At 43.7% G+C, this 19906-nt stretch overlaps 3 protein-coding genes and 1 pseudogene across 4 annotated transcripts in view; 3 read left to right on the top strand and 1 right to left on the bottom strand.

Annotated features, from left to right (window-relative positions):
• Prdx1 (peroxiredoxin 1) overlaps positions 1-2671 on the top strand; it is a 36370-nt gene extending 33699 nt beyond the window's left edge. For both annotated transcript variants that reach the window (XM_028788107.1, XM_028788115.1), the window contains exon 6: positions 1906-2671. In XM_028788107.1, coding sequence (XP_028643940.1) covers positions 1906-1991 — 86 coding nt within the window. In that variant the 3' untranslated portion in view covers positions 1992-2671. The remainder of the gene's footprint in view (positions 1-1905) is intronic.
• A 3587-nt stretch (positions 2672-6258) lies between these two features.
• On the bottom strand, positions 6259-11929 carry Mmachc (metabolism of cobalamin associated C). The gene is made up of 4 exons (XM_028787194.1): positions 11815-11929; positions 9799-9993; positions 8855-9007; positions 6259-6750 (listed from the first exon to the last, which is right to left on the bottom strand). The coding sequence occupies exons 1-4, from the start codon at positions 11893-11895 to the stop codon at positions 6340-6342; spliced, it is 840 nt and encodes a 279-aa protein (XP_028643027.1). The 5' UTR covers positions 11896-11929; the 3' UTR covers positions 6259-6339.
• On the top strand, positions 7169-7343 carry LOC114638629 (annotated as a pseudogene).
• Positions 11930-12193: 264 nt separating the features above from the next.
• Positions 12194-18276, top strand: Ccdc163 (coiled-coil domain containing 163). The gene is made up of 11 exons (XM_028786812.1): positions 12194-12326; positions 12573-12660; positions 12793-12826; positions 12996-13180; positions 13283-13364; positions 13626-13809; positions 14382-14449; positions 15233-15300; positions 15768-15871; positions 16903-16964; positions 17445-18276. The coding sequence occupies exons 2-11, from the start codon at positions 12583-12585 to the stop codon at positions 17570-17572; spliced, it is 993 nt and encodes a 330-aa protein (XP_028642645.1). The 5' UTR covers positions 12194-12326; positions 12573-12582; the 3' UTR covers positions 17573-18276.
• Positions 18277-19906: the final 1630 nt, after the last annotated feature.

Genomic DNA, 19906 nt, shown 5'->3' with positions numbered 1-19906 from the left:
CCAACGCCCGGCTGATGTGGAACAGTATTTATAGAGCAATGGTTTTTGTTTTTTTGTAATTCTGCAGTTAATGCTGAGAAGTTAGGTATAGTGGATTGTACCTGCAGTGTCAGTACTTAGAAGGAAATTTGCTTGCTGCAAACTGGAGTCCAACATGTGTTACATTAAGTGAGTTTTTGTCTCAAAATAACACACTGGCTCTTCCAAAAACCAAACCATATACAACAAAAATTCTGGGGTTGTAGGCTGAGATTTGGAGGTTGCTGCTCTTGGGATTCTGAAATACTATATGTTTGGGGTGTTAAAGGCTTTTGGGTGGGTGTTGGGAGGGAGGATCTGATGTAGCTCAGGCTGCTCTCAATAGTCTGTAGCAGGTTGAACTTGAAAATCTCCACTTCCAGCCAGGCAGTGGTGGCACACGCCTTTAATCCCAGCACTTGGGAGGCAGAGGCAGGTGGATTTCTGAGTTCCAGGACAGCCAGGGCTACACAGAGAAACCCTGTCTTGGAAAAAAAAAAAAAAAAAAAGGAAAAAAAATCTCCACTTCCTGTGTCCCATCTCCTGGGTGTTGGTGCTGAGATTACAAACTGTCATATCATGTTTTACTTAGTCTTCTGTTAAGAGTAAAAGAATGCCAACAAATCATTTTTAAGTGCTTTATGTTGGTATTTGCAGTTTTATTCTGGTAAACTAATTTAGCATTTTAAGTATTTATTTGTATATATCATATCCATCTCTACTATTTCTAGAACTTTTCGTCTCTTTAAATAACCACTGGATATGGTGGATCTTTGAGTTTCAGCCCAGCTTGGTCTGATGAGTTTCAGGATAGCCAAAGCTACATGGAAAAACCCTATCTAGAAATATCCCCTCTCCCCACAAAATAAAAGGGTTACTGTATGCCAAATCTGTGTAGGTGCCTGTGGAGGCCAGAAGAGTGCATTGGATCCCTGGAGTCAACAAACTTTGGATCTCTGGAAAGTGATGTCTGATTGAGTAGCAAAGTGGCAAATCAGAGAAAGATTTGACAGAATAGGATATGCCCAACTCTCATGAGAAGAGGAGGAGGCTGTTTTACTGAGATAAGTTGGAGAGAGGACAAGCTAGACATAGGTGAAGACAGAACAAGCAAGAGTTTGCCAAAGTTAGTATGAGGCCAAGCAAAGCAATTCAAGAGGCAGAGGAACAAGATTGAATTAGTCAGCCTAGAGAGGATTTTGAGACAGACCAGCTGAGTAGAATAGCCTGCTAGAGATCAGAAAGTCTCAAGCTGAAAACATTCTAGGCCTAGATAAGTAAGATTGTACAGGTTAGAAGTTTTCAGGACTAGGCATAGGTTAGCAGATGGAAGCAGCGAAGCAAGCTTTGGAGATGACAATTGGTTCAGGAAAATAAAAGATAACTATTATAGGCTGTAGTGGGATTTAATTAAGTATTGTTAGTCATACAAAAATCATGAGTGGCAAATTGCCAAGTTGATCCAACTCAGGATCAGATTTTTAAATAAAAGTTTATTATGCATGTTAAAGAAGGAGTTGGGTGCTGTCAGATGTGAGCTATCTTCTCTAGCTGCTTTGGGTTTTTTGGGGGGTGGGGGGACAGAGTCTTATCCAGCCTAGCCTGGAATTTGGCCAAGATCGGTCTCACTTGGCTAGAATTCACTAGCAGGGCTGGCCTTGAACTTACTTCCAGAGATCTGCCTGCCTCTGCTTTCTGAATGCTAGAGTAAAGGTATTTGCCACAAAACAATGTGTAGCCTAGGTTGGCTTCAAACTAATAACCTCCTTGCCTCCATATCGTGCCAGCATTTGCCACAGCAGCCAGACAGTCTTTTGTTCAAGGATGCAGGGGAGGTAAATGCACACTGGAGCAGGTTACTAATTAATAATACCTTTCTCTTCGTAGTGTGCCCAGCTGGCTGGAAACCTGGCAGTGATACCATCAAGCCTGATGTCCAAAAGAGCAAAGAGTATTTCTCTAAGCAGAAGTGAGCACTAGACCATTTATCTGCCAGACAGCATTGAGCAGCCAGAAGAAAATCTCTTGTACTCTACTCATGCTTAAACACATGTGGTGTGATTCCAAATAAGCCTTTTCTACAGGGCTGGGTGTGGCTAGCCTTTCTTCCACTATTGGTAATGGTCTGAGCTGTGTTTTGGGCAGACCATCTTATATCAGTCACAGAAACCAACCTGTTAATTCTTTTTTTTTTTTCCTTTTTTAAAAGTATTAAACGTGAATTCTGAGAACTTGGTGATTCATTCTTTAAAGGCAACATTGGAAATTTTTTCTCATGAGTGAATGTGTTTGTGTTATTTACCATTTTAAAAAAAGAATGTTTTCCCAGCATATGTACCATTTACCTGCCTGTTGGATACCCTGGGATTTGTGTCATGGATTCCTATGACCCACTATGTGGGTGCTGGGAATTAAACCTGGGTCTTCTGCAAGAGCAGCAGGTCTCCTAACCATTGAGTCATTTCTCCAGTCCCTTAATTTTGGAGACAGGATTGCTCACTGATCTGGAACTTGATGTGTAGGTGAGGCTAGTAAGCTCTCAGGATCTGCTTTTCTAGTGCTGGTTTTATAAGCATGGACTACTATACTTGGCCTTTTGTTTTTCGAGACAGCCTGGCTGTCCTGGGAATAAAGGTATGTGCCACCACTGCCAGCTTGATGCCTAGCTTTTTTGATGGGAGTTCCAATGACCAAATTCTTCCTCACAAGTACTTTACAGCTGAACTATCTCCACAGCCCTTGCTTTTCTTAAAAAACTAGGTTTGAGAGGTGCCTCAGAGCTGGAGACAAAAGTTTTTGGTTGAGTCCTTGGTATTTTGCTTTGCTTCTTGTTGCTGGGTTAATTTGTGACTAAAAATACCTGGCTTATACTTCCTGGTCACAGTCATCACTGAGGTAAAGTCAGGGGAGGACTTCAAATAGGAACTGAAGCAGAAGAGGTCCCACAGACCAGTCTATTAAGTTGGCAGAAGTTAACCATTATGTTTAGCATTCACAGAGCCTTGTTGTAACCCCACTGCCAGGTAAACAAGGTGTGATAGTACATACCTGTAATCTCGGTACTAGAGAACTGAAGGCAAAAGGATCAGAGTTTCACTTTTGTGAGGCATGAGGCCCTATCTTTGGTTTTTCAAGACAGGGTTTCTCTGTGTAGTCCTGGCTGTCCTGGAACTCACTCTGTAGACCAGGCTGGCCTCGAACTCAGAAATCTGCCTGCCTCTGCCTCCCAAGTGCTGGGATTAAAGGTGTCCGCCACCACCGCCTGATGAGGCCCTGTCTTTAAAGGAAAAAAAAAGGCTTCCATAGAATCAACTGAAGGTACACATACCCACACAGCAGAAACAGTTTTTAGTTTTACAATATTTTAGATGGAAGAGCAAACCTGCTATCCTCTTAACCATAGCACTGCAGTTCATGTTTGCTGGGTTGCAAGCAAGTCTGAGTAAGATTTACTTGGGCTGTTATTGCTAAGAGGGTTTTGTGTAAACAGAATTTTTGCTTGTTGGGATAAATGCCTAGTGTCTTGTTGGCTCTGCAAAATAAATAGAACTAGGCCAGTAAGGAGTTCATTGGGTAGCTTAGAGTTTTATTGCTGTTAAGAGACACCATGACCATGGCCACTCTTAAAAAGGAAAACATTTAATTGGGGCTGGTTTATAGTTCGGTTTAGTCTATTATGGTGAGAAACATGGCAGAGTGCAGGAAGACATGGTACTGGCCAAGGAGTTGTGATTTCTAGGACACTAAAAGACTGTATGCCACAGTGACACTTAGCACCAACAAGGCCACACTTTCTTTTTTTTTTTTTTGGTTTTTTTGAGACAGGGTTTCTCTGAATAGCCCTGGCTGTCCTGGAACTCACTCTGTAGACCAGGCTAGCCTCGAACTCTCGAACTCAGAAATCCGCCTGCCTCTGCCTCCCAAGTGCTGGGATTAAAGGCGTGCGCCACCACCACCCGGCTAAGGCCACACTTTCTAATAATGCAATTACCTATGGCCAAGCAGTCAAAATATGAGTCTATGGGCTGTGTCTATTCAAACCACATTGAAGATATTTGCCACATAGTGGAAGAATTGACTTCCTCCTACAAGTTGTCCTCTGACTTCATATATACCAATGTTTTGGCATTTGTTCTGTACTTTGGTTGCTGGGAACAAGGGGAGAAGACAATTTTTGGAGCTTATTGGCCAACAAACCTCAGTAAGCATCTAGTTCAGTTCAGCAAGACTGTCTCATCAGATGGCTCACAACTGCCTCTCATTTCAGCCTCAAAAGGTCCACACATTCTGTCCTACACACAAGCAAAAAGTCTTATCAAGTAGCCTAACCTGGGATTAAAAACTTGACAGGCCTGGCCATTCCTTTTTTTTTCTAAATTATTCATATTTATGGGGAGGGAGTTCTGGGCAGGGCCCAGTAAAGTGCTTGAACAAGTTTATTAGTGTTTTTCCCTTTTCCCCACTACATTTTTATATCATGGAATAAGTAATACTAATCTTGGAAATGCTACACCTACCTGTTTTCAGGATGCATTTTTAGAAGATTATATATGTATTTTCTATACATACATAGTATATATATACACACACATAACAAATACATATGGTCTACCTGCACACATACATGCCTGCAGGCTAGAAGAGGGCACCAGATCACATAGATGGTTATGAGCTACCATGTGATTGCTGGGAATTGAACTCAGGACTTCTGGAAGAGTATTCAGTGCCATTAATCTCTGAACCATCTCTCCATCCTGGGTGCAATTTCATTTTTCTTTAATAACCCTCAGTAGTTTGCTTCTCTCCCTCCGTGTTGCAGTGTTGGGGGGGCATCCTGTTTGAGGATATTTGAGATTAACATGATTGAGTCTGAGATGGGGGTCTGTCTCTTGTTCTGTTTTCAACAAGTACAAACAGCTCGTGACAATTTACCAACTAACCTCCCTAGACCCTGGCAGTGAAACTTGAAAAATCAGGACTGGGAAAATATCTCTTGAATCAACAAACAGGCAAACAAAGTTGATGGCTTTAGATAGGATTGTATTCAACATCTTGTATTTTAGCTATGATTAGAGAATCTTCCTTTTTGATCCTTGTCAGCAAGAAGTTTCTTCTGGATTCTTGGTTAGGGTAGCAAAACAATCTTACGCCATCATGGCCTTCCAACATTCCAGAATTCAAAGTACATTTATTTGAGCATAAGATTCCTTAAGCCTTTAGTAATAGCACACTATAGGTCAGGCAGTTTCAAAGTTTTCTTAAATATTCACATAGCTTTATGTGGTGGGTACCCCTAGGAGCCACTAAATCTGTGGTTCTCAACCTGTGGGTCATGACCCCCAGGGATTGTTGAACAACCCTTTCACCGGATTTATTTGTTGTTTTTCAAGACAGGGTTCTCTGTGTAGCCCTGGCTGTCCTGGAACTCACTCTGTAGACCAGGCTGGCCTAGAACTCAGAAATCCTCCTGCCTCTGCCTCCCAAATGCTGGGATTACAGGCGTGCATCACCACTGCCCCACCATTGGATTCCTTAAAACCACTGGAAAACTTAAATATTTACATAATGGTTCATAACTAACAAAACTAGTTATGTAGTAGCAACAAAAATAATTTTATGGTTGGGGTCACTATAGCATGAGGAAGGACGGTATTAAAGGGAAGCAGCTTTAGGAAAAGTGAGGACCATGGTTCTTAGAGTACTGCACAAGAACAGTAATGGGCATGGGTCTAATGTTTGAAGTCAACTGCTGATTTTGAGCCTGCTTTGGCATGATTTATTTTGACCAATAGAAATTGAGTCTTGACTCCCTTTGAAGTGCTATTATCAGGAAATCATACCCAAAATAAAATGTTTTTTTTTTCTCTCGGTGCAAAAATCTCAGCACTCCAGAGGAGTGGATGGATCTGCTGGGAGAGGATGTGCTGGGGAGAGGGCAAAGAAAAATCAGGGTTACAGAGGTCATTTTGACACTAGCAGATGGATCTCTGTTAGCTTGAGGCCAGCCTGGTCTACAGAGTTCCAGGATAGCCAGGGTTACATAGAAACTTTTGTCTCAAAAAAACTAAAAAAAGTGCTTTTACAAAACCCAAATCCTCACCGGACAGTGGTGCTGCACGCCTTTAATCCCAGCACTTGGGAGGCAGAGGCAGGTGGATTTTTGAGTTTGAGGCCAGCCTGGTCTACAGAGTGAGTTCCAGGACAGCCAGAACTACACAGAGAAACCCTGTCTCGAAAAACCAACCAACCAAACAAAAAACCCAAATCCTACCCAAAATAAGACCAATCCACCATGAGTGGAATCCCACAGGTGAAAAGTTATCAAGGGCTTGGGGATACAGGTGGTGAGACACTTGGACTAAGCCAGCTTCGTGCTCTTCTGGAATTCTGAGGCTTGGGAAGCAAGGAAAGAGGATGCTCTGATGTAGTGCTGGGGTGTTCCGAGGGTTGGCCTAAGCCTAATAGGGCCAAGCGTTGGGCAGGTGGGGTGGAAAAGTAGACCTTCTGTTCTTCGGAGTAACGTTCTTCAGGAGTCACAGCATCCCGGTAAGTCCAATCCCGCCAGTGGAAATTAAAGCCTTCAAGCAGAGTGATGCGACCAGCTCTTGTAGGCACACAGTCAGGGGGCTTTCTGGGTAGCAAATTTGGCACTTCAATCCCTGGCAGCAACATTACCCCTCGGATAGCAAACCAGCCCCCAAATCGGGGGTGTATGCACACACCTGCTATGTGCTGGGGAGAGGACAAAGAAAAAGCAGGGTTACAGAGGTCATTTTAACACTAGTTCAACTATCATTATTGAAAGCTTTTTATCCCCCAAGTTATTTTTATGGCTATATGTGTCTTGCCTGCATGGAAGCAGTACCCACAGCGGCCAGCAGAGGGTGTCAGATCTAAAACGAGTTGCAGATAGTTCTCAGGAGCCATGTGAGTGCTGGGGATTGAACATGGTTCATACAAAAGCAATAAATGTTCCTAATCTCTGAGCTATCTATCTCTCCAGCTCCTATTTTTGTTCATTTATTTCCCACTCAGTGCACACTGATTCCATGCAGAAGGCTCTGTCACTTATTTATTTTTAAAAAAATCTATTATTGTGTTCCCCTTTCCTCTGCCATCATGCGCATTGTGGTTGATTTGGCTTCTCGACATGTCTTCTCACAAGACTTTCAGAATCAAGCGATTCCTGGCCAAGAAACAAAAGCAAAATCTTCCTATTCCTCAGTGGATCTGGATGAAAACTGGTAACAAAATCAGGTACAACTCTAAGAGAAGGCACTGGAGGAGAACAAAGCTGGGTCTGTAAGGATTCACACACTGGCAAGACTGAGGGTTTATACTGAACTGTGGTCATCGGTCAGTCCTGCCAGATGGATTTCAACATTTTTAACCTGGAGACTTGCTCATGTCTAAATTAGGGTGTCTGCTCAGTAATAAAATTTAGAACCTTTCAAAAAAAAAAAAAAACCTATTATTGTGTGTATGTGAGTGTGCCTGTGTGGGTCAGAGGACAATTTCATGGGTTTGGTTCTCTTTCACCATTACATGGGTTCCAGAGATGAGACTCAGGTTGCTATGCTATGCTTGTGTGGCACACAATGGCACAGTGCCTTTCCCTCCATCTCACTGTCTCTGTCCTCTTCTAAAGAATGAGGAAGGGCTTACTTAAGCAGCTTCCCAGTATCAATATTGGTCTCCTGATCAGTACTCTGCCTTTGGCTCTTTCTGGGAAACCACTTTAACACAAAGTTTTAAGAACAGACCAAACCAGGCTTGGGGGCCACAAGTCTTTAGTTCCAGTACTCAGGAGGCAGAAGGAAGGTTCTCTCTATGAGTTCAAGGCCAGCCTAATCTACCCAATGAGTTACAAGACAGCCAGGGATGTAGAGAGACCTTGTCCTAAAATCTGATCAGGAAGCTGGTGAGGTGACTCCATGAGTGAAGGTGCTTACACCCAAGCCTGACAACGTCAGTTCACCCCAAGGACTACATGGTGGAAGCAAAGAACTGATGTCTGCAATTATCCTCTCACCTCCAAAGGTGTGAACACACACAGTGAATATTTTTTATTTCCGTTTTGGTTGCTTTTGAGTCAGGATTTCCCTGTGTAGCCCTATCTGTCCTGGAACTCACTCTATATACCATGCTGACCTTGAACTCAGATCTGCTGCCTCTGTTTCCTGGGTGCTGGGATCAAAGCCATGCACCGCCATACTGGCTAATAAGTATTTTTTAAAATAAGACTTTTTAAAAAAAATTTATATATGTGAGCACACTGTTACTGTCTTCAGATACACTAGAAGATACCCATTACAGATGGTTGTGAGCCACCATGTGGTTGCTGGGAATTGAACCCAGGACCTCTGGAAGAGTAGTCAGTGCTCTTAACCGCTGAGCCATCTTTCTAGCCACTAATAAAAAAAATACATTTTTAAAGATTTATTTATTTTATGTAATATGCATACACTGTTGCTGTCTTCAGAGTATCAGATCCCATTACAGATGGTTGTGAGCCATCATGTGGTTGCTGGGAATTAAACTCAGGACCTCTGGAAGAGCAGTCAGTGCTCTTAAACACTGAGCCATCTCTCCAGCCCCCCAAATAAATATTTTTATAACACTAAAAAAGACCAGGTTTCCTGAACTGTTAAGTCCTCAGGTGAAGGAGCCAGAAAATATGTGGCCTATTCATCAGGACCATAGATACTGGTTCTGGGTTATGTATCAACTTCATCAAAGGACTATGAAGGAATGTGGGACCTTATTGGGATGCTTAAGGAGCCTTTACTGTCTTTTCTCTTAGTCCCTACTCACTGATTCACATTTATTCTCTAACCTGGGAGCCCCATGGGTCAGCATCCACATCTCGTCGCTGGTAGTAATAAGCAGCACCTGCCACATGGGCTGCTGTCTGGGCTAGAATCTTAGGACGCCGGTTGGGGTGTACCTCATAGTCAGCAATGACTTCCATATGCAGTTCTGGAAACTTCTGTAACAGAATACAGAGTTCTTGTTAGCACGATGGGAGTCATGACTTTGTTCTAAGGCTTAAGTTATATATTAACATGCTTCCTGTTTTCATAAGCCCAAGGTTTGTTGATTTTTTGTGTGTGACAGGGTCAGAATGGCCTTGAATTTGCTATATGTATCCAATGATGATCATGAATTCCTGATTCTCCTGCCTCTATCTCCCTACTGCTGGGATTCACCATTAAAAGCCTGTTTGAAGAGAAAACATAATTTTAACCTAAGGAGCTACAAAGTGAAGGAATTTAAAGTTCCTCTGCCCCCTCAGAAGGGCCTATGCTTGAAGGGAAATACAAAAGGCCTTGCTTAGAAGCCTCCATTATAGGAGTTATTGAGCCATGTATAGCAATTCTAGAATAGGAAGACCTAGAATTTATATGTACAAATTTATGTGTATACAAATGTGTACAGGCCGGGAAATACTCTTCAGCCTTCAAAAGGCTCCATAGACAGCATAGAACTTATAAGCGCAGGGCAAAAGCCAATGAACAATGACTAAAGATGTTAGATTTACTAATATTCCAATTGGAGATTAAGACTAAAGGTTGCTCTAGTTGTCCGTCAGTGTAGTCACCCTACAAAATGATTTCAGATGGGGAGTCTGCTAAAGGAAAGGGTAAAACCTGAAGAAGGCAGAACACAAAGAAGTTGCAGAATGTCATGGCTCCTAGCCCTAAGGCTAGATTGTGCCCTGAGCTTGATCAACAGGGAAGCAGATGTAGGTTTGGGAGATGAAGGAAAGTTCCACCTTACTTCTGTAACACTCCTCAGGTGGTAGGACACACATTGATCCACAGGGTCTCTCAGTGTTTGGAGCTGGCAGCTCTTCAAGAAGGGTTTGAGGGCTCTGTCAAACATAGCAGGTGTGCTGAGTACCAGGAAGGCCAGGGTAGGTCCTGGGTAGGGCAAATGGAAGGCTGGAGGCAGAAGTTCATTGTACCATGCCACCTGAAACACAAAGTTCAGGCAGTTGGATCTCTGAGTTTCAGGCCAGCCTGGTCACACAGCAAGTTCCAGGACAGCCAGAGCTATACAGAGAAATCCTGTCTTTTTGAAAAAAGAAAAGAAAAAATAAAAGGTAAAGAAAAAGAAAGGAAGAAAGAAGGAAAGAAAGGGCGGGGCAGTGGTGATGCATGCCTGTAATCCCAGCACTTGGGAGGCAGAGGCAGGTGGATTTCTGAGTTCGAGGCCAGCCTGGTCTACAGAGTGAGTTCCAGGACAGCCAGGGCTACACAGAGAAACCCTGTCTCAAAAAACAAAAACAAAAAAAGAAGGAAAGAAAGGGAGGAAGAGAGAAAGAATGGAAGAAAGGAAGAATAGAGAAAAGAAAGGAAGAAAGGAAGAAATGTACTAAGCACATTTGAAAAGAGCAGATTGTCTAGTTTGGTGGAAGTGAAGGGAAAAGCTTGAGAGATTAGTAGGAGTGAGGTTGGGCCTGGCCTAACTTATCAAACTAAAAACTATGGCTCCAACTTGGTGAAGATGAGGAGTCATTTAATACATAAAAGAGTAAAGTGACCCAACAGTTGGAAAGATCTTGTTGCAGTGTAGAGAATAGACTGGAGCCAAGATGGTAGCAAGGAGATTATAATAATTCACATGTAAGAAGTGTTCTGGAATATAAGATAGGTTGGTGGGCTTAAAAAAAAAAACACGTGTTTGGAAGATTCAGGTGATATTCATGGTGGCTGTTGGATGTAGGTCTAGAAAGGTGAATAGCAAGACCTTATGATACAGGCAGCTCTAAATCTGCTCAGTAAATAGTTCCTACCCAGACTGGACACACAGGCACACACAATTCTAAGAGAGGGTCTCACTATATAGCTCTGCTGACCAGGAGCTTGATATTTAGGTCAGGCTGGTCTGGAAGCCTCTGCGTCCTGAGTGCTGGGGTCAAAGTCTTCGGCCATCACACCTAGCATTCACATAAGCACTCTTGTTCTTCCCCATACCTGCCGCCTGTCACTGCCTCCAAACTCTGACTCTTAAAATGTACATAATCCTCCTCTCCTTTCAATCCATCTTTTCATATACATCTGGTTTTGTGCTGCTGTTTGAGATTTGCAAACGCTAAGCCAGCACTCTAGCTAGCTACCTATCTATCCATCTATCAGACAGATCTTAAGATAGGCCATAGGACTCAGCCTGATTTTAGTTTAAAATTGTGTCTTAAACATAATTTGTTCACTCAGTACTGTGGGAGGAAAGTGTGGAATACAGCGGGGCCGGGTGGGGTGGAAAGGGACTGACTGGGGTTACAGCGACTTCTGTACCAGGCGAGCGTGAGGAATTTCTATGCTCAGTCCTGTATTGATGGCAAGCAACACAATGAATTAGCCTTCTGTTGGCTAACGGAACAAACTAGCCAATTGTATCTTGTTCAACACTGGGAATACTCTTCTCTCTTCATCTGATCTAGTACATAGCCACACCAATCTTCCAAGTTTTGTCCTCTTCTAATTCCTTTGGAAGAATCCAGTGATCTCGGCCCCGCCGGAAGACATTTTTCTGGTAAATTATGATGATGACAGGCTAGGAGATCGTGGGCTGTATCTCATTCATTTGTTTGACATCACAAATAAGTAAAAGGGCAATTATGTGTTTCTCTACCTTTTTAATCATGCCCCATTTCACAACACGACCTAGAGACCCGGTCGTCAGATGGCTGCAGCAGGTTGAGAGGATCAGAAGGGCTCACCGGGCCTCACGCTTTTGGCACCAAGGCCAATCACAGAGCTCACCCTAGGACCACAGGGAAGACAAACCAACCTGGAAGGGGTAAACCTCGAAGCCAAAAGGACACAAGGTGTCCTCAATCTTCTGCTTCAGCTCTGCGACACGCGGCTCCATAGCGCACGCTGAACGCTGAGCTTGCTGGGAAATGGAGTCTCATAGTTCACTTTGGCCTGTATGCTTCCAGCAGTGCTGGACTACATTTCCCAGAAAGTAAAGGAATAATAACGGACTCAATTGACTCTGAACGATGCATCTTGGTACATGTAGTTCGTTTTTGTCCTTGTAGTCCAAACATAAGAGTCTGGAAGACTCTGTGTCCCGACAAGCTTCACGGGAGGTGTGAGTGTGAACGCACAGGGCACGTATTTCTAGGGAAACGTATTTCCGCCCTCTATTGCCTGTGGTCTCCGCAAGAAGTGAACTCGGTTTCCCGGGTGGCACTGCGGCACCGATTCTTAAATCCTCGTTCTCCGCCTACCAGAGTTTGAACTCTTGGGCGGCACTGGTCACCGACTCAGTGGTGATAGCGTCCTTGATTTGTGGAGGTCTCAACCAAAATTCGGTTCATTCCACCCTCTCTTGATATCTGTGTATTATTCTGTTCACCTCCCCCCCCCCTCCAAAGTACTCCGTTCCGTAGTTCTAGATTCGCAGTATTGCTATTGTACTGTATCTGTAGTATATCCCCACTTTCCTCATTTCCATGTAACTCTGTAGCTTGTCCTGGACTGTCCCGCGGGTATCTCGGTGTGGGAGAGCAAGAACAGGAAAAGTCAGGGCCTCAATTTCAGGTGCTCCAGGATGATCAGGAGCCCTAGCTGGTCTGATCAGCTTCATGCGGTTCTCAGTTCAACTGATGAAAATATGGCCCGGATTAAGGTAAGGAGGCACAGGAAGCTCCCTTTCCGACCCCTGGGATCCCCCTTCAACCCCTCATTGGGAGGCTAGGCTAGGGTGTAGTAAAGGGCACTGAGAGCTCACTAGCTTGTGAAATTGTTGTTTGTTTTGTAGCAGAGTTTGTATCCCCTTCGAGTTTCCTCCACAGGTAAGTATTGTCCTTTCTCCCAGCCCTTTCTCTTCTCAGAGCCTTCTTTCTTTCAGTGCTTGCCTGTACCATTCACAGTTCTGTACAAATTCCAGCTACTTCCCTTCTGAAGCTTCGATTTCCTACACAGACAGACCCTGCTCTTGTCCCTTCTCTATTCCCTCAATAGGGGGCCTGGCTGACACCTGGATTTCCCCGCATCACTTACCTCCTCAGCCAGGGGCCCAAGCTCAACTGCCTTGGGCTCTAAAGACTCCCATTCTTGGAGAGAGACTGAGCTGTACTGAAGCCCACAGCTCCTCTCTCTGGGATGAAGTTACTAAACTCCGATCCCAGCTTCAGACTCAGGCTCAGGTGAGGCGTTAGGAGTTTGTATGTGGTTAACGTGAGATGATAGTATCAGGAGTTGGGAAGATGACTTAGAAAGGAATGTCTGGGTTTTCTCTGCTTGGGTAGGTGACGGAGGCTCTAAGGCATTCTGTGCAGAGGCTGTTGAAGGATCGGGAGCAGCAGAAGTTCAAGATCAGAGCTCTAGAAGGTATTGGGCCAATTCTTTTCTTCATGTACAGCACACAGAGTTTTAAAATGGAAACCAAGAGTTTTGCACATGCTGAATGAACTGTGCTCTACCACTGCTCTACATACAGCTTTTGGTTGTGAGGCTTGGCCTTTTAGTGAGTGGGTGAGCTTCTCTCCAGCCCCACACAGCTTTATGTATGTGCTAATGTGGCTTTATATATGTGTTTGGGCTCTCATGTGAATCTCTTAGAGCAGACGACCTTTACTTTTCCCACTACAGCATCACTAAAACTGCTGCAGGAGGGCCCAAAAGGGAGAGCCCTTCTGGAGCAACGCCTGGAAGGGTTGAGAAAGGAATTGCAGGGCCTTCGGAGTCAGGTTCAAGAGCTAGTCCAAACCCAAATGAAAACAAAACCAGGAAAGTTCAGCACTACCAGTGGCTTTCACCAAGAGCTGCAGAGTGAGTAAGTGATGGGCAAGACTTCATCCTTTTGTTTGTATAAGATATGCTTCTTGGTGGCACACAGTTTTACTTCTAGTGCTCAGGAGACAGAGGATAGCAAGTCTCTATGAGTTTGAGACCAGCCTGCTCTACATATTGAGCTATAGGCCATCCAGAGCTACAGAGAGAGCTTGTCTCAGAAAAAACAAAAGGGACACAAAAAATATTTATTTTACCTGTATAAATGTTTTACCTACATATGTATATATACCGCATGCATGCCTATTGAATCCCCTCGAATTGGAGTTAAAGATGATTTTGAGCCACCATGTGAATACTAGAAATCAAAGTTCTCTTTAAAAGTAACATGTTCTCATAACCACAGAGCCATCTTCCTAGCCCAAGGCTTCCTCTTTTGAGGCTTCTGAGCTCTTAGCATAAGATGTTTGGTCTCCTCACTTTGTTTCTCTGCGATGTTGGATATTGAACCCTGGCCCCAGTACATGCTAGGTAGATGCCCTTATCATTGAGCTGTAATCTCCAGCCATTCTGGGTTTGTTGTATTCTAGAATGACACTGCTGTCACTCATGTAGGCACCAACTTTTGTGGGAAGAGTCAGAGATTCTTCGGGAGGAACTGAAGTTGCTTCGAGACCAGCTAAGTGAGTAAAAGACTGAGAGTATTTTCTTGTTCCTGTTATTGGAATATCTTCTTGTTCTTCCAGTAAGTGACCTTAGTCCTGACTGAGCTATTGAAAAGTCTGGCATATCATTTTTATTATTTTTTTTAATTTATTTTTATTTCATGTACATTGGTGTTCTGCTTGCATGTATGTCTGTTGGCAGGGTGTCAGACCCCCTGGAACTGGAGTTGCAGATAGTCATGAACTGCCATGTGGATGCTGGGAATTGAACCAGAGTCCTTTGGAAGAACAGCCAGTGTTCTTAACCACAGAACCATCTCTCTAGCACACATACCCCCATCCCCCTTTTTTGAGACAGGGTTTCTACATAGCCTTGGCTGTCCTGGGACTCACTATATAAACCAGGCTGATCTTGAACTCATAGAGACTCATTGCCTTTGGCTCCCAAGTGCTGGGATAAAGGCATGTGGCACCATCCCTGGCTAGGCAAATTATTATTGCTATTATTATTAATTGTTACTATTATTTGGCTATTTTATGATTTAAATATTGTGTGATGTTGGGTATCAAATGCGTAAGACTTCTTACTTGCTAAGCCTGTGCTCTACTACCAAGCTACACCTGTAGCCTTGGGCAAAATATTTTATTTTGCTCTTTGTCGCTCATGTCAGTTTGTCTTTCCCATCAGCGTGGAATCTTTCCAGCTGCTGGACCAAAACGTATTTTGTTTCTCCCACCAGTCTGGTCACAAGACAGTGGAGGTGAAGGAATGAAGTAGGAGATAATCCATTTCATTTTCAGGCCAACATCAGGAGTTGTTGCTGAAACAGATGGCCGAGGGCCGCCAGGTTCAGGCCCGAAGCTGGAAGGTAGGAGAGGGTTAGATTAGTTTCCACATCTTAAGAGTCCCCATCCTTGCCGGGCGGTGGTGGCTCACGCCTTTAATCCCAGTACTTGGGAGGCAGAGACAGGCCGATTTCTGAGTTCAAGGCCAGCCTGGTCTACAGAGTGAGTTCCAGGACAGCCAGGGCTACACAGAGAAACCCTGTCTCGAAAAACCAAAAAAAAAAAAGAAGAGTCCCCATCTTTGCGGTCCGTGTCTGTCTTGCTCTACAGAAAGGGCCTAGGTATCTTCTTCCACCTCCATCTCTGGATCTTTCATTATTTCCAGTGCTGATTCCACATCTCTCCGAAGCAGCCCCAGTCTCTGCTGCAAACGTGACTCCCTGTCCTTGCCCACATGTAGGTTCTCATGTGTCAAGGAAGGGAGTTGTGGGAGGGAGTTTCCCTTGGAAAGAGAGAGATCTAGCCCCCCTTCTGCACCATGGTCCGGCAGATGTTGGAACACCTACAGAGTGACCAGATGGACAAGGTTCCTGCCTTGGAGGTTACCAGGACAGAGGCCCATGATGCCCAGAAGGACAAGTCCTGCCTCCTCAGGTCAGACGTTGTGTGCTGTGCCAGTAGAGGGGATTTGTGTCATAGAGGGCAAGCAAAGTTAAGCTATTCTAAATTTGACCAGGATTGGTTGAGATGGTCAGTCTGAGTATCTGGGATTTTATTCATAAGGACAGCATTGGATAGTCTAGCTTAGGCTGTCCTTGAACTCCTGATCCTCCTGATCTACCTCTGAAGTGCAGGTGTTACAGGTTATGTTACCGGACTCAGTTATTTTTTTATTTATCTATTTTTATTTTTTTATTTTTTATTTTTTTGGTTTTTTGAGATTATTTATCTATTTTTATTGAGATGGGTTCCACTGGGTAGCCCAGATTGACCTCAAACTCACCAGCCTGCTGTCTTTGTTTCCTGCAACTGAACAACAGGTTACTATTATGGCCACATGTATTACTGAAAAAAAAATTTTTTTGTATTTTATTTATTTATTTAGTCTGCATATTTGTGGGAATATGTAGCATGAAGTGCATGTGGAGGTCAGAGGTCTAGTAGGATTTATTTCTCTCTTTCTACCATATGGGTTCTGAGGATCAGTCTCAAGTTGTTAGGCTTGGTGGCAGGCATGTTTATCAGCTGAGCGATCTTTCTGGCCCCAGTGTTAGACATTCTTCATTTGATTCAGAGTTTTGGTATATCTTTATATGTCTGATCGATAATGGAGAGGGGTGGGCTGGAATCCTGGCCTCAGAACAGAAGAGAGTTTTTTTTTTTGTTTGTTTGTTTGTTTTTAGGTTTTTCGAGACAGGGTTTCTCTGTGTAGCCCTGGCTGTCCTGGAACTCACTCTGTAGACCAGGCTGGCCTCGAACTCAGAAATTGGCCTGTCTCTGCCTCCCAAGTGCTGGGATTAAAGGCGTGAGCCACCACTGCCCAGCCAGAAGACAGTTTTATGCTGGAAGAGTATCTTAGATCCATCATCTCTGCCTCTGAATGTTCTCTCTAGGAACTCTGTTCATGCCCAGCAATCTAAGCTGCCTCTGGCCACTGTCTTCGCCATGTCTCTTTCTTCATCTAGCTCTGAAGTCAGTCTCCCAGACTGTGACCGTAGCTGGGAACTCTTAAAGAAACTGGATAGGGGTAAGGATAGACTCTGAATGACACCTGAATGCAGCTAATTGTTTGGCATTGTCTGAATCCATCCACCTGTGTTATATATAAGGGAGAGTAAAGCTACTTTATTATTTGATATTTGTTTAGTAAAAGGCAAAAAGTTTATGTGATTTGAAGAGAAACCAAAGTAATTATTATTTAATATTTATTTAAATCCAGGTTTTGTTTTGTAGTTCAGGCTTGCTATATAGCCCAGACTAGTCTTGAACCCAAAATTTTCCTGCCTCAAGTTCTTGGTGCTAGGATTATAGACATGTGCCACCACATTTTCATTCAGCCCCTTAATTTCAGCAGGGAGACAGGTACAGATAACAGTCAGAAACCACCATAGAGTCAGCACATGTAAAACAGGCTTGTGTGTCTTTTCCAGGGAGGTCCAGGACCTAGTTCTATGCATATCAATCTTGCTATTTTTTTTTAATTTTATTTTATTTTCCATCGTCTTAGAACTCCAGAACAACTCTGTTCCTGACCTGGAACTCGGCAGCTCTCGGTTTCATGCCCGGAGTCTTGGGCAAGGGGACCTGTTCCTTCAGGGCCCCAAGATCTTCCAGAGTGACTGTGAGAACTTGTGAGAAAAATGAGATGCAGCTTCTATTCAAGGCAGCCTTCTCATCCCCCTGGTATGTGCCCTCTTTACAGATGGAGGCATCTCACTGTCCAGCTGTTCCTGCTCCCCAGCTAATTGAAAATAAAGTGGCTTAATTCTCCCTGATGTGTTTTCTATAAATCTTTACCCATGGGATAGACTGGACCATACATTTCCTTCTAGTTATTTAACTGGTTCCTGTGACCTTTGCCTCTGAAATATGCCATTCATAGATACACGTTTGGCTGTGAGCTCCAGTGAACTTGGAAAGAAATTATTTCTCCTGTTTGATGAGTAGAATGGGTTAGGATGTTGGGCTGAGGCAGTATTGAAGAGATTACAGAGGGGAGTGTGGTGGGCACTAGATCTAGTCAGTCACACTGCCTACTGAGGCTTACTCCTGCCTTTCCATACCTCCACACCCTCAGTAGCCCAATCTGTATGTTTACAATTCAGTTTCTCGGAAATTGAGTCATCTTCAAAACAAACAAACAAAACCAAAATCTCTATTTATTTTGAGAAAGGGTCTCTTTATGTAGCCCTGGCTGTCCTGGAAACTGGCTCTCCTTGAACTCTCTGAGGTTCTCCTGCCTCTATCTCCCTAGTCCTGGGATCAAAGGTCTGCGCTGCTACAACCCAGGCAAACAGTATTTTTTGCTAAACCTTCATGAGGAAATAAAGAGTTCCATGGCTGGTTCTGGTTTCACAGGCTGGTAGGATTTGCTGAAGGAGGCAGAAGCAGGAGGATCTGGAGTTTGAGGCCAGCCTGGACTCCACATTGAAAAAAAAAAAAAAAGAGTTCCGCCGGGCATTGGTGGCACACACCTTTAATCCCAGCACTTGGGAGGCAGAGACAGGAGGATTTCTGAGTTCGAGGCCAGCCTGATCTACTGAGTGTGTTCCAGGACAGCCAGGTCTACACAGAGAAACCCTGTCTCGAAAAACCAAAAAAAAAAAAAAAAAAGAGTTCCATGATTCGAATTGTATTATTTTTATTTTTAAGCATTATTTTATGTATATGGATATTCTGCCTCCATGTATATCTATGCACCACCTGTGTGTAGTGTCCTCAGGGGCCAGAAGAGGGTATCAGATCCTCTTGAATTGGAGTTATACATGACAGGGAGTTGCCATACAGATGCTGGCCATCAAAGAGTAGCTCGTGCTCCTAACTGTTGGGCCAGCTCTTCAGCCTCATTTTTAATTTTTTGAGGCAGGCAGGATTATTTTTTTGAGCATACTGTCGCTTTCTTCAGACACACCAGAAGAGGGCATCAGATCCTATTACATATGGTTGTAAGCCACTGTGTGTTTGCTGGGAATTGAGCTCAGGACCTCTGGAAGAACTGTTAGTGCTTGTAACCACTGAGCCATCTCTCCAGCTCCTTGAGGTAGGATTTTATGTCACACAGATTGGCTTTGAGTGAAGTTGACTGTCTTAGTTACTTTCCTAATACTGTGATAAAATGGTATCTCATAGAAGGAAGAGTTTACTTGAGGCTTGTAGTTTCACAGAGTTGGGAGCCCATCACCGTCATGGTGAGGTGCATGTCTACAGCTGGCCAGCTGGCATGACTGGAGCAGAAGCTGAGACCATATCCCATCCATAGACAGGAAGCAGAGAGAGAATACACAAGGTCTGGAAGATCTTTTGAAACTTTAATGACCAAATGACACACCTCCAACAAGAGCACACCTCCTGATCCTTATGGAAGAGTACTAATAATTGGAGACCAAGTGTTCAACCTATGAGCCTGTGGGGGCCCTTCTCATTCAAGCCACCACAGTGACCTTGAACCTTCTGATCTTCTTGCTAAAACATAAATTCTAAAATATAGGTGTGTGCTACCAACACAACTAGTTTGCAAGCTGTTTTCTTGCTGCCACCCACCTTCCTTTTCCTTGTAGTGGCAGGGACTGTTGAACCCAGGGCCTCATTAAATGCTGAAGAGTGTTATGTTATACCACTGGTCCATTTCTCATCAATTTCATTAAAAAACGCCGTATGCATATTTCACAGAGTTATCTGAAATAATTAAAAATAAATAAATAAGGTTATGGTACATAGCTGTAATCCTAGCACTGGGGAAGTGGAGACAAAAGGATCTAGAGTTTGGGGGCAGCTTGGGCTGCATGAGACATCCCTGTCTCAAAACCAACAATAATGACAACAAAATAAAATGGCATGGCTAGCATTTTGGTCCTTACCTTACTTTTCTATTGCTGTGACAAAGTACTAAAAACAACTGGAGGAGGAAAAGATGTATTTTACAGTTTATAATCCATCATTCAATCCTGAAGAGAAGTCAAGACAGGGACC

The sequence above is a fragment of the Grammomys surdaster genome, unplaced genomic scaffold, assembly GCF_004785775.1.
Source record: "Grammomys surdaster isolate TR1022 unplaced genomic scaffold, NIH_TR_1.0 100, whole genome shotgun sequence".
NCBI lineage: Eukaryota > Metazoa > Chordata > Mammalia > Rodentia > Muridae > Grammomys > Grammomys surdaster.
The sequence above is the reverse complement of the archived record's forward strand: the minus strand, read 5'-3'. Positions and strand labels throughout refer to the sequence as shown.